Source organism: Salvia splendens, chromosome 4 (assembly GCF_004379255.2).
Source record: "Salvia splendens isolate huo1 chromosome 4, SspV2, whole genome shotgun sequence".
NCBI lineage: Eukaryota > Viridiplantae > Streptophyta > Magnoliopsida > Lamiales > Lamiaceae > Salvia > Salvia splendens.
Genome location: NC_056035.1, coordinates 18,027,501 through 18,039,992, shown reverse-complemented (window position 1 = coordinate 18,039,992; position 12,492 = coordinate 18,027,501). Strand labels below are relative to the sequence as shown.

General features: G+C 43.5%; 2 protein-coding genes across 2 annotated transcripts; both read right to left on the bottom strand.

Moving 5' to 3' along the window:
• Positions 1-10,788: 10,788 nt before the first annotated feature.
• On the bottom strand, positions 10,789-11,097 carry LOC121800767. The gene has a single exon (XM_042200273.1). It carries the CDS (start codon positions 11,095-11,097, stop codon positions 10,789-10,791), a length of 309 nt encoding a protein of 102 aa, XP_042056207.1.
• A 9-nt stretch (positions 11,098-11,106) lies between these two features.
• LOC121800766 lies at positions 11,107-11,463 on the bottom strand. Its single transcript, XM_042200272.1, has one exon. The coding sequence runs from the start codon at positions 11,461-11,463 to the stop codon at positions 11,107-11,109; it is 357 nt and encodes a 118-aa protein (XP_042056206.1).
• Positions 11,464-12,492: the final 1,029 nt, after the last annotated feature.

Below are 12,492 nucleotides of genomic sequence, written 5' to 3'. Positions count from 1 at the left end.
ACTTTTCTATACACTTGGGTTCTGGCTCTGGAACTGGTTCTGGTTGTACTGGTCTTAGTGATAATGATTCTGGTTCTGGCTCTGGAACTGGTTGGCAACGTTCACAGCTTCTACAGAATTCATAAGCATCTTTGTTGAGAGTTGGCCAGTAGAATCCACTGTCCAGAATCTTTCTTGCCGTTTTCTTGGGACCGAAGTGTCATCCACATGCTAAGGAATGGCAGTGTGTTAGTACGTCCCTCTGCTCCCAGTTAGGAACGCATCTTCTTATCACTTGATATGCTCCTACTTTCCAAAGGTATGGGTCGTCCCAAAAATAGTACTTTGCTTCACTTTTGATCTTCATTCTTTGAGACTTGGTGAAGTTTGGCATTTCTGGACGCTCTCCTGAAACTAGGTAGTTGGCTAGGTCCGCAAACCATGGCTCCTGCCCTACTTTCTCTTTCCCTTTTGTTGTTGCATCCTGGACAGTGAGCTTCATTATCTCTTCCCAATCAATTTTCCTGACGGCAAAAGTCACTTCACACAAATGTTTCTCCGGGAACCGGTCGTGCACCTCCTCACTGCTCCCATCTTGCACTATTCTACTCAAATGATCCGCTACCTTATTCCCAACTCTTTTTTTTCTTCCACTTCCCAATCGAATTCTTGTAGCAGGAGTACCCATCGGATCAGTTGGGGCTTTGATTCTTTCTTGGCAATCAGGTACTTAATGGCCGCATGGTCAGTATAGACGATGACCTTTGATCCTAACAAGTACTGCCGGAACTTCTCGAATGAATACACCACGGCCAGCATCTCCTTCTCAGTGGTGTCATAATTCTTTTGAGCTTGATTCAATGTTTTAGATGCATAGAAGATCACATACCTTTTTCCTTCGATCTTCTGACCCAGAACAGCTCCCACTGCATAGTCGCTGGCATCACACATCACTTCGAAAGGATGATCTCAGTCAGGAGCCCGGATGATTGGCGCAGATATCAGCTTTTCTTTGAGAAGGTTGAAAGCGGCTTTACACTGTTCATCAAAGATGAACTCCACCTCGTTTTGAAGGATTCTGGTAAGGGGTTGGCTAATTTTGGCGAAGTCTTTAATAAATCGTCGATAAAATCCTGCATGGCCCAGGAAACCCCTTATTTCCTTCTGGTCAGTAGGGAATGGTAGCTTGGATATGACGTCCACTTTGTCTTGATCCACCTGGATACCTCTCTCCGATACCACGTGTCCTAGGACGATCCCTTCTATGACCATAAAATTGCACTTTTCGAAATTTAAGACTAGGCTCCTTGCTTGACACCTCTCCAGAACTACGTCCAAGTGATGAAGGCACGAGTCGAAAGAGTCTCCGTAGACTGTAAAGTCATCCATGAATATCTCTATGCACTCCTCGATTAGATCGAAAAATATGCTCATCATACATCGTTGAAATGTACCCGGAGCGTTGCACAGACCGAATGGCATGCGTCTAAAAAACAGAAGTACTTCTTCCCAGCCAGTCGCTCCAACATCTGATCGATGAACGGCAGGGGGAAGTGGTCCTTCCTGGTTGCGGCATTCCGTTTGCGGTAGTCTATGCACATCCGCCAACCAGTGACTAGCCTTGTTGGTATCAGCTCATTCCTCTCAATTTGAACCACTTGGATCTCTGACTTCTTGGGGACCATGTGAATGGGGCTGACCCACTCGCTGTCGGGCACCGAATAGATAATTCCCAATGATAGCAATTTCAAAATTTCCAGCAATATCTCCTCCCGCATGTTAGGGTTCACCTTCCGCTGCGAGTCTCGATGTGCTTTCGCTCCTTCTTCCAGCCTGATGTGGTGCATACAGACATCGAGGCTTATTCCCACCAAATCTGTAAGGCTCCACCCAATCGCTCTTTTGTTCTTGCTCAGCACGGTCAGTAGCCTTGCCTCTTGCTCTTCCGTAAGGCTGCTGCTGATAATCACAGGATATGAGTCTTCTTCACATAGGAAGGCATACTTCAGGTTTGCTGGTAGTTTCTTCAATTAAACTTGTGGGGGAAGTGTGTCTGCGGGCAGAAGGCTCTTTGCAGCATTCCCCTCTTTTTCCAATTCATCATCTGAGAGTCCCTCCGTACTAGCTGGTAGCTGAGCCCCTGCGGCTCCAACAAAATCTGATTTCTGACAAAAACTCTTAATCGCTCCTTCGATCTCTTCATCAGTCAACCCTTTGCTACTGATTAGGTCGCACCATGCAGCTGCTTCTACATCAGCCTGTCCATATGCATCCAGTGCTTGGAGTTTTTCCTGCAATAATTCGGTCTCAAGAAAATCTTGGACTAGGCGGTCAATTACATCAACATAAAATAGATTTTCAGAATCGATAGGCTTCTTCATGGCCTCATTGATGTCTCCATGAAAATCAATGCAAATTGTCCCCTCATCCATGTCCACGATTGTCTTAGTTGTTCTAAAAAACGGTCTCCCTAGCAATATACCGCTAGACTCTCTAGCTTCAGACTCACTCATCTTGATCACATAAAGGTTAGCAGGGTAAGTAAAATTATGCACTCTCACCAATACATTTTCCAGCACGCCCTCAGGATTTATGCATGACCTATCAGCCAGTTGGATTAACACCCTAGTGTTCGACAACTTTACTCCCTTCAACCGATTATAGACTGATAATGGCATAACATTTATAGATGCTCCCAGATCACACATCGCATGCTCGATTTTTACATCTCCTGTAGTTATAGGTAAAGTGAACATACCTGGGTCGACTTTCCTGGGAGGTAGCTTCTCCTTCACAATTGCTAATGCTTTCCATTCCACCATGATTTTTCCATCCTCGTGGGCTTTCTCGGCTATGAACTCCTTGATAAATTTTCCAAGCGGGGGTAGCTTCATGGTTTGGAGAAATGGTATGGTGACATCCAGCTTCTAAAAAATTGACATGTAATCCACTTGAGTCTCTCTTGGGCAAATTCTTCCTTCTAGTCACGAAACGGTAAGGGAATGGTTTTTTCCCTTTCGCCTCGTCTACCGGTTTTTCAACAGCCTTTCCGTAGTCTCTCTTGGGCACATTCTAGGCTTGAGTCTCTTTCGTGTGTTCCGTTTCTTTAGGAGGGTCTCCCTGGGTCGTACGCCCTTGGCTTCATCTTTTTCCAATGGTGCTTCGTCCAAGAAAAACGGATCCTGCATCTGAGGCAGAGGTCTGTTGAGCTCTCTCTCCGAGACGACGTCGCTCAGTACCTTCGTTTCACTGGGCTCTCCACTGGATTTCTTCGGTTGTGGTCCATCATAGGCAGTACCGGACCGCAATATGACCTTGCTCGCGTTTGTCTTTTCAGGTACATGGACTGTAGACGGGAGTTTCCTTGAATTCCCCTTCAATTCACCCATCGAATTCGCCAGATGGGCTAATTGTCTATTCATCATATCTATGTTTGTCTTATGCTCATTTTGGGCATTCTGCATCCCTTGCACTACTTCATTATTGGACTGCAATTCACCCTTGATACTCTGCTGCGAAACGAGCATTTCTCCCATCATGTTCTCCATAGATCTCCTTGACCTGTTATGATATTGGAACTGATTCGGACCTTGGTGCTGGCTATACTGGGGGTTTTGGTTGGGTTGGTAATTCTGGAAGTTTTGCTGGTTCTAGTTAGGAGGGCATTGGTTAGTCTGGGCAGGAGGGTTGTACTGGTCTTAGTGATAATGATTCTGGCTCTGGAACTGGTTCTGGTTCTGATGGTGTTGGGGACCTTGACTATGTTGATTCTGGTAATTTTGGTAGTTCCTTTGGTGGGGTGGTATATAAACAGGGTTTGAGTTTTGGTTCTGTGTGTTTTGGTTGTGGGGTTGTTGTTTCCTTCCTGACCAGTTGGATAGGTGGTCGGGATTTGCTGGGCCACAGTTGGGATTTTGGTTCGGGTGAGGGTTGTATTGGTTCTGACCTTGACCTTGGTTTTGGTTTTGGTTTTGGTTTTGGTTCCCATCGCCCCATCGAAAATTTGGATGGTCCCTCTATGGTGCGTCCCGCTGTCTCCCCGGGATCCAATTCCCACTAGAGTTATAGTACCCTGCAGCATTGACTTGCTCCATATTGACCAAGTCATTCGGCTGATCGTAGGTTTGCCCTTGATTTCCCTGCTCTGCACCCTTGTAGCTCCCAGTTGGGGAAGGCAGTGGCGTGTTCTTCTCGATCGCGCTCAGGAGCGTCTTTTTCAGCTCTTCCATCTTCAAGTCTATCTTCTGTTTCTGGTCAGCAGACGAAGCACTCGCAATCCTTTCTCTGTTGTATCCATCTCTCGAATTGTCGTACTCCTTCTTCGCGCTCAGAAGCTTCCCTAGGACCTTTTTTGCTTCGCTGACCCTCAATTGCGTGAAGCTTCCTCCTGACGACGAGTTTGCCAGATCCTTTGTCATACGATGGTTTGGACATACATCCAAAAGGCTCATATACTTCGCCCAATAATATCTCAGGGGTTCGTCGTATCCTTGCTTCACACTGGTTATCTCTCTCTTTAGCGCACTCGTCTTTGATGACGGAAAAAATTTGCCTAAGAAGGCTGACTTGAAATCGGCCCAACTCTCAATGGAGTCGGGTGGCAGGCGCATGAACCATGTGTTGGCCTTCCCCTTTAGGACGAAGGGCAAGGCCTTCAATCTGTAGTCATCCTCGGTCGCCCCCGTTGGCCTTCTCTGTGCCTTACAAATCTTACAGAACTCATGAAGGAACTCGTAGGGCCCTTCATAGCTCTTTCCACAGTACGTGGGTAGAATTGCAATAACATGGGGCTTCACATCGCAGGCTGTCTGTCCCAGAGTGACAACTATGGCTTGCGGCGGTTCTCCGTCGGCATGCGCGTTTAGCGAACCGATCTCTGGGTCATCGTCTACATGGGCAGCCGTCCTCCTTGGATTGCCTTCCAATTGTAGCACCAGTTCTGGTATTCCTCCTTCTATGGTGTCTTGCTCCTCATCACTACTCGTGCCTAGGTCAGACGGGGCTGTCGACAGGCCAGAACGAGTGGTTACAAGTATAGTCCCTCGTTGGAGTATCTTCGGTCTCCAATGGTCAGGAGCCGAGCTGCTTCTCATAAACTGAAATAAAAAAGAAAGGGAAAAATTATGCACAATATATACGCCAAAATATCACACACAATAACAGTTAATAACGCCATCCATCCCCGGCAACGGCGCCATTTTGATGAGCTCGCAGGCTTGCAGGTGTCGTGTTAAGCAAGGATGTATCCTACTGATCAGGATAGAAGTCCCAGCCAACCTGAACCTGGCATCAAAGAAATTCCTCAACCCACTTCTATTGGCTAGTATAGTGGAGGTAAGGGTCGAATCCCACAGAGATGGATGCGCTTTGGGTAATTGTGGTGATAGTCTGGAGGGGGTTGGTTAGCTACCACGCTTGGGTTGAGATTCTACCTAGACATGAATTAAAGGTGGTACTCTACTGACTGGGTGGTGTGAAAGTGAACGACATGTGGCAGTGTACGTGAGAGTGGGGGACAAGGTGTTTCAGAGACATGTGGAAAGTAGATAGTTATTATAAAAGGCTAAACGGAATATCAGAGAATAAGTGGTGGTTTGGTGTCTGCACTGTCAGGTCTGTAGGGTACCAGCAAAAAAGCAAAGGACAAAAGTAAAAGTAACTAAAGAGCAAAAGTGGTCCTAAACATGGATGTGGATGTTGTCTTCTTCAACAAGCATGAACAAAATCAAACAAACTCAGATTCCATAGATGAAATTACAGATTAACAACTCCATAATTCAGATCCACAAATTAACCCACTAAAATTTGAAGATTAAACGAGCGAAATCAAGAACTACACATACTGGACGACATGCAAGGTGGCAAAATCACGTAAACTCAGATTTCGCCTTAATCACTTCAGAAATTAAATCTAGATAGCTACTTAACTAACAATCACAGATCAAGCAACTCCAAATGAAATCATGCCTTTAACACTTAGAAATTACCGCAACAACTAGATCTAAGCTACCTAGGCAGAATGAAACAGGTTCAAACCCAAAGAGATGCATAAAAACAACTTCATTGCATAAAATGTTTGGATCCTAATAAAACACTTCAAAAGATAACAAGTACCGAAAATGCAACAGATCCAACGAAACAATAACAAGTAAGATTAACTAGGAAAGCGAGTAAAGATTGTCTTGCCACTCCGGGCGATGAAACTGCTACGACTACGAAATAAACTGGCTGGAACGATGGAAGGCGATTCTCCGGTGGAACTTCAGGTGACCATGGTTGTGACGAGGAATGGGAAGACTTTGGATTATGCTGAAGGAACTGATCTACCGAGAGAGAATACTCTAACTAAGTGTGAATGTCAATGATGATCCTCTCTCCAAGTGGCTTCCTTTTATAGGGAGGTCTGCCCTTGCTTTTTAGGGTAGACTCTCTGCATGAAATGACTCTTTTGCCCTCGTTTGTGGTTGATCCTTCCCATCAATCCTTCTTCTCCATCTCGAACCTTTTTGGCATGCATCCTGGTCAGTATTGCACCCTACTGGCGCTCTTTTCACCCGAGTTATCCGAACCCTCTCGTACTGACTAGGACCTTTTTCCTGCACACTTTAGCAATTGTTTTGCAGATATAATTCAATTACGCATGTTATACTGGCCAGTAACCAAGGCCTAGAATGCGACTTATCACTGGGCCTAGGTAATGACAATGGCTTGGGATGGTTCGCCATTCAGATGGGCATTGAGTGAGCCAATCTCGGGTCGTTATCTGGTTCGGCGGCCATGACAACACCCTCTTCTCTTCCTGAGTCTGAAGATGACTCTACTTCTTCCTTGATTGGAGAGGTTAAGTCTCTGTCACTTTCCGAACTAAACTGGACTGGATCTCCTGTTCTTAACCCTGATCTGGTGGTGACAGGGGATACTGCTTCCTTGACCTACCAACTAGATTGGGCGTCTCTCCAATCGGGTGAGTTGTTCCAGTGTCCAAACTTTGAGCCTCTGCTCATAAACTGAAAAAGAAAAACGAAAGAAAACAGAGTAAATTATCTATTTACACCTAAACATCGGAAACACAAATAACACCATCCATCCCCGGCAACGGCGCCATTTGAAGAGAGGGGTTTTGCACGTGTGTCGTGTGCACGTGTCCCTCTTTTCAACAAGATTTATAATTTTCCCACTAATGCAACTAATATTACTAAGTATAAGCGGCAAGAGCGGGGTTGAACCACAGAGACTAGGGACCTACTCGAGATTGTTTCTACGACACAATCGGAAATGGGGTCGGATGTTGCCACGCATTCATTGAGTGAGTTAAGTTTAGATCTACTGGACTCGGCAAAATTAAGAGAATATTCTAACCAATTTAATAAAACATGAAAGCAACTCAAGAAAATAATAGAAACTTACTAACCAAGCTAAAGAGATTCCTAAAATAGGCAAACAAAGCTGAAAAGCGAATGGGGACCATTTTTCCTAAACTGGTTGGGACTGGCAGAAAGCTGTGAAAAGCAAAAGCAAAAAGCAGATCTGATTTTATAACCAACTTCCCACTTCATGTAACTAAGCTAAAACAGAGCGAAAACAGAGCATGAGACACCATTGACGCAGAAAACAGAGCATGCATCAAAAACAAGACGTGAACATGAAATTAAAGCTAGAACTACCAAATCTACTCTTCTTGGTCAACCAAACAGCAAAATAAACACAGATTAACCTTGCATGCATCACCTAAACTATTAGATCTCAGAAATCGAGCACGTGAACAACTAGATCTCAACCTCTAAACTACTGGAAATAATATAAACATCATGGATCTAAACATCTAAGCTACCAATTGTGAAAAGCATCTGAGAAACATGAGTAAATAGCATCATCAACATGAAAATAAACCAAAGCTTCATAAAACTGAAAATAAGTCGAGATCCAATGGTCGAGTAAATAGCATCATCAACATGAAAATAAACCAAAGCTTCATGAAACTGCAGCGTCTCAAAAGCGGTAAAGAAATAAAGGATCCAATATCGGAGTCGTCAATTCCCCTGTCGAAACCATGGAACTAAGCTCAGAAAGCAATTAACTATCTAAACGAAGCTAAGATAGCGGTGGCGTTAAGCTCCTATCAGAACTTCCTACCTAAACTACGATAGCGTTAAGCGCTGCCTTCGTCATTCATGTTGGTCCCTTTATATAGGGAGGCTTCAAGCTCAAATCCCTAGGTTATGTTATTCATGATTTGACGTTTGTACCCTTAAAATAAGGGTGTCTTCGAATTCTCTCTCTTTTGTCCTTTTCCTTGCACTGTCTGCTCTCCTGATAATTCTCCTTGACCAAGCGGATTTTTGACATTTGTACTCATTTTCTGCTCATTCTGCATCTGCTCGGTCAGTTTGCAGCATCTACTTGACCCAGCAGATACCTGCACACTTAATCTCAAATTTGCGCATTATCTCACCAAAAAACATGTAATATCATTCAAAACCAATGCATGAAATGAACCTTATCAAACTGCTCACACTTAAACCATACTTGTCCTCAAGTATGAAAGACAAGATAAATACATAAGGCAAGTTTGAATGCATGGTTATCAAATGACAGACTCTAAAACGGGAAACAAAAGACTCTTAGACCTAGACGCAACAGACTTAGACAGAGAAGACAGACACAAACACACATAAAAGAAAACAAACAAGACACCGAAAATAAAAACAAAACACAGATGCATAAACTGGTTTAACTTCTAGCAGTCGTCCCTATAAGTTTAAGGTCAATCCAATAGTCTATAGTCTCAGATTTCTCCCCCTCCCTTCTTCTATCTGGTCAGTTTGTCAGTTCGTCAAGATAGCCTATATTCTTACCAATTGTTGGATTCACTCGGTCACTCATTCCTCACCAGAAACGTTAGGACCATTCACTCATTCATTTTTGCCATACCACTGATGCCTTGAGTTCTACTGAAATAGAAAAATTTCCTTAAGGTCTTTACTTTGGTTGTAATAAGTACATGGGATAGTATGTATAGGTGAGAATCCTAGGGGGCCTAAGTTCAAAAGAGTGTAAGTAAAAATATGTGAAGGACATGTGAACTTAGTAACAAAAGATGGAAACAACCTCCCTTTTTACAACCTAACTGCCCAAAAAAGAATTTGGAGATGTTCCATGGCCATTTTGGCCTTATTCATCTATCTTTTTTTTTCTATCGGGCCAGGTTACAAATTTTTTCCTGCCATGTTTCTTTTCTTTCTAACAATTTCCTTATTTTTTTCTAGACCAAGTTACACTTTTCCTGCCCTTTCATTTTTTTCTCTTTTTTGTTCTTTTTTCTTTCTCTAGGTCAGGTTACACTTTTTCCTGCCTATTTCTTTTCTTTCTACAAACTTTTTTCTGGGTTAGGTTATAATTTTTCATGCCCTTTTCTTTCTTTCTTTCTTTTCTATTCCCATGTTCATCACCTATCCTCTACCCCAATTGGTCAGTTGCCCCCATTCCTGCCCTCTTGTTCACATGACATGAAAGTTAAGGTTTCAAAAGAAAGGACAATCACGGTTCAAGCTCAAAAGTGTTATCTAGGGGGTGCCTTTACAATGTGGCGGATTCCATAAATTCGACAGAAATTAAGCTCAAAAGGTTATCCCTATTACCTTTAGTCCTTACTCTCCTATGTCATTTCTCTCTAATCATCAAGTGGCAGCCACTCTATTTTTTTAAGTAGAAAGTGTTCTATTCTAGGCTTAACTCACATTTTAGAGGGCTTCACAACTATTTCAAATTAAGGCTTTTCTATTGTTCTCACTTCATTCAAACTGATTTCAATTTATTAAGCAAAGGGGTCTCGCAAATTGACATGCATCCGCTCTTCAATTACTCTCACTAAGGGAATCTTGCTTTCTATCTCACCAGTTTATACTTAAAACATAAGGAAAAAAACTAACAACTCTACTGACTCAAAAACTCAAAGACTAAACATATATACATGCTCTGACACTGACTGCACTAACTCCCTCCCCCTCCCACTTCATTCTTGCTTGTCCCCAAGCATTCCCGATGAAGTGGAAAACAAGGCAGTTAGTGTACACACAAAAACAGACAGAAACAATCACAAGAAAAACACAAACTTCTCACACTTAGACCAAAAATTGGGCTAAGTAGGAGAAGACACAAACATCAACCAACAGAATGTATATACACAACAATCTTCTCACACTTAGGCCAATCAATGGGCTAAGTGGGAGAATATATACACAGAAAACACAGATACCAAACACATGCTATATTAACAAAAAACTTCTCACACTTAGACCAAGAATTGGGCTAAGTGGGAGAAGGCGCACAAAACATACATTTATACAGACATAACGAAGCATGCACGATAACAGAAACACAACATGCATAACAGACATCTAACAAAAGAAAATAAAACAAAAACCAAAAAGTAAAATTACTTGGTCACTGGGGGGTTCAATTTTTCTTCTGGCTCCCTTGGGAGTCAGCCTTCCTAGGGTGCTGGTGCTGCTTGCCAAAAAATTCTTGGGAGTATACTGGTTCAATCTAAATATTTTCAAATTCCTTTCTATCTGCCTGACCCAACAAATTCCTGAAGAGTACTTAGCAAACTGACCAGCTAGGCAGTTTGGATTTTTTTTCAGTTTGGATTTTTTTTAAGGGAAAAATCAAAGAAACTTATTTACATTATCTACAAATTCGTGCTTAAGTATTCTTAGGAGTATGCTGGTTCAGTCCACAGATTTTAAAATTTCTTTCCTATCTACCTGACCCAAGAAATCCCGAAAAATATCTAAACAACTTGACCAATTAGGCGATAGTGGAAAGCATGCGTAGTGGAATTTCTTCCACCACACACAGCTCTGAACTATCCCTAAATACTTTGACCTTGTAGCCATTAACAAGAATACGTATAGAGTTAGAAGCGCTTCCCTGTATTTCCACGGCTCCATTAGCTCGAAGACCAACGATCGTGTAGGGTCCTATCCATTTAGACTTCAACTTTCCCGGCATTAACTTCAGCCTCGATTGGAACAAAAGAACTTTCTGGCCAACTTGCAATTTCTTGACCTGGAGGTTTTTGTCGTGCCACAACTTGGTTTTTTCTTTGTACCACATTGCCGCATCTTACGACTCAAGTCTCAATTCCTCCAGCTCTTGTCGTTGAAGTTTCCTCTCTTCCTCACATGCCTGGGGCTTCAAATTAATCTCCTTGACCTCCGAGTAAGTTATATGTTCAACTCCCACAGGGAGATGACACATCTTACCAAAAATGAGCCTGTAAGGCGACATTCCAAAGGGGGTCTTGAACGCAGTACGGTAGGCCCAGAGAGCATCATCCAACCGCTTGCTCCAGTCTTTCCTCGACGGGCTTACTGTTTTCTCCAAAATTCCTTTTATCTCCCGGTTGGAGATCTCTGCCTGCCCTTTACTCGGAGTAGACAACATGTGATGTACTCCGTATTTCTTCATCAGGGCCTCCATGGTTCGGTTGCAGAAATGCATTCCTTGATCCGAAATAACCGCCCTGGGCACTCCGTAGCAGCTGAAAATGTTGGCCTTTAGGAACTTCGTGACCTCCTTTGCTTCACACGTGGCAGTCACCTTAGCCTCTATCCATTTTTATACGTAATCTACTGCCACCAGTATATAAGAATTTCCATGGGAAGATGGGAATGGACCCATGAAGTCCATCCCCCAGACATCGAACACTTCACAGACAATCACTGGGACCTGGGGCATTTCGTCGCGAGCGGAGATTCCCTCAGTCTGTTGGCATCGACCATAACTCTGGCAATACTCATACGCGTCTCTATTCAGTGTGGGCCAGTAAAAACCGTTGTCCAGAACTTTCCTAGCAGTTTTTTTTAGGCCAAAATGCCCGTCGCATGCCAATGCATGGCAGTGGTCTAGTACTGGAGCTTTTCAGCTGTCTGGAGCTCGGTTGACTGGCACTCGGTCCTTGATGGTGGCTAGGTCCATGTCCCTGATTTGAATGAAAATTCCCTTGAGGCCCCTGGTTGTTGTTGTATTGATTTGCCGACCCTTGATTCCCTTGGTAATTGGGTTGAGGGTTTGAGTTATTGCCTTGGTAATTCCTCTGATGGGGTGGCACATAGGAATTTGCTGGATTGTTATGATTCATGTTTGCCCAGTTGGACTGGTTACCCTGATTCCGGTTGTCCCAATTGTTCTGCCCCTTCTGATTTCTTCCAGACCAGTTAGACTGATGTTCCGGTGGATTCGAATAGTTGGCATTCTGCTGCTGGGGTGGTGGATTCGGATTACCTTCAGCCCATCTAAAGTTAGGGTGATCCCTCCATGGTGCATCCCTTTGCTTCCCTGGGTTCCAGCTTCCTATTGAATTTGCCTGGGCTTGGAAATCTCCTTCCACTGGTGGACCATAGTATGGTTAAGGTTGCATTTCCTCTGGACCCGACGTTTTCACTTTTTCTGGTGGCTGGTTGTTCTTCTCGATAGCACTCAAAAGTGCCTTCTCTAATCTGTCAATTC